Source organism: Hippocampus comes, unplaced genomic scaffold (genome assembly GCF_001891065.2).
Source record: "Hippocampus comes isolate QL1 unplaced genomic scaffold, H_comes_QL1_v1.1 scaffold39, whole genome shotgun sequence".
Classification (NCBI taxonomy): Eukaryota; Metazoa; Chordata; class Actinopteri; order Syngnathiformes; family Syngnathidae; genus Hippocampus; species Hippocampus comes.
This window is the reverse complement of record NW_017842054.1, coordinates 958,988-960,270: the sequence shown is the minus strand read 5'-3', so window position 1 is coordinate 960,270 and position 1,283 is coordinate 958,988. Positions and strand designations below refer to the sequence as shown.

The 1,283-nt window shown below is 48.9% G+C and overlaps 1 protein-coding gene and 1 long non-coding RNA gene across 2 annotated transcripts in view; both read right to left on the bottom strand.

Annotated features, from left to right (window-relative positions):
• Positions 1–1,283, bottom strand: part of plcb1 (phospholipase C beta 1) — an 18,470-nt gene that overhangs the window by 3,713 nt on the left and 13,474 nt on the right. The window contains exons 27-29 of the mRNA XM_019859953.1: positions 858–957; positions 661–765; positions 243–383 (exon numbers count right to left, since the gene is read on the bottom strand). Coding sequence (XP_019715512.1) covers positions 243–383; positions 661–765; positions 858–957 — 346 coding nt within the window. The remainder of the gene's footprint in view (positions 1–242; positions 384–660; positions 766–857; positions 958–1,283) is intronic.
• On the bottom strand, positions 4–953 carry LOC109510224 (uncharacterized). Its single transcript, XR_002167097.1, has 4 exons — positions 858–953; positions 661–765; positions 271–383; positions 4–45 (listed from the first exon to the last, which is right to left on the bottom strand). It is a non-coding gene; the product is annotated as an uncharacterized LOC109510224 (long non-coding RNA).

Here is a 1,283-nt window from a genome sequence, read left to right as displayed (position 1 = left end):
GGTTTGGGGATCGTTTTTACGCTCAGAGCAGCCGTCCGCTTCGTCCTGGAACGACCCTCCCACGAGACGTGAGCAGATAAATGTGAGCGGTGAACGCCTTGTATTTCATTCCGAAAAATAACACCGACGTGGCACAGTCACTCGGAATCATTGTCGAAATTAAGTTATATTTTAAAAGCCCGGCCCAAAAATAGGGCCCGACATCATCTTTGTTCACGGCCCCGTGGTGATATCTTCGGTACCAATGAAAGAGTTTTCTTCCTTTCTGACCTCGGTCTGCGCGTCGACGTCTCCGTCCTCCAGCGTGAGAGCGGCCAGCTGCTTGGAACGCTGCTCCAGCAGGTTGACGTATCGAATGGGGTTGGACAGAGCCTCGATCACGTCTGCAAGGCAACGGCAGAGACAACCCGGGAGGAGATGCGCGCTGAGTGCTTAGCAAGAAGTATGCACGAATGATGAAAAGGAGAGATTCATTCCAATTCATAAATATTTGGTGGTTTCTGCTCAGATTTTTTTTTAAACGGAGGCTGAAGACTTTTATCATTTATGTTCATTGTGTCAAGCGTGAACTTAAGACAAGGAAGGCTCATAGTCAGGTGTACACACACACACACACACAAAATAAAAAAGAAATCAATCCCTTTTTGGGCTCGCGTGTACCTGCAAAAGTGTCCGGGACATAGTCTTTGACTTCCATGAAGACGAACACGGCGGGGAGAATCAGAGACTGGTTCTTCTCGTTCCTCAGGCCGATATAACGATAGCCTTGAAAGAATACACGTCGCGGTCCACACTCAGAGCGGCAGCATCTCCTTGGCATCGTCGCGTGACGGTAGACGTCAAAGAAAGGCGGGTACCGGGGCGTATGGCAGACACGGGGATGATGCGATGGCCGATGAACTTGCCCCCTTCCTCAAAGGCGGCGATTCTCAACGAGGCCAGAGTAGGAAGGATCACCTGGCGGGCGGATCGGCGGAGGACGTGAAGCGCGATGATTCTGAGCTTCATTCAATCATTCTGACCCAAGTCAACGTTGATATTTAGAACAATGATAGGTGCACCCCGCCCCCCACAAAAATTCTCAAGAATCCACGGTAGAAAAGACACGTTCAAAAAAAAAAAAAGAAAATCAAGAAATTTGGGGAAATTCTTCCCTTCCGCTCAAGTCGCTTTGACTTTGCATATTGAACTTTGGTCGGCATGTCCAATCATTAGCGGCCCCACGAAAAAAGTCTCAAGAAACCATGCCAAAAAGGTCGGTCTGCCTTTTGGGAAATTTCCAA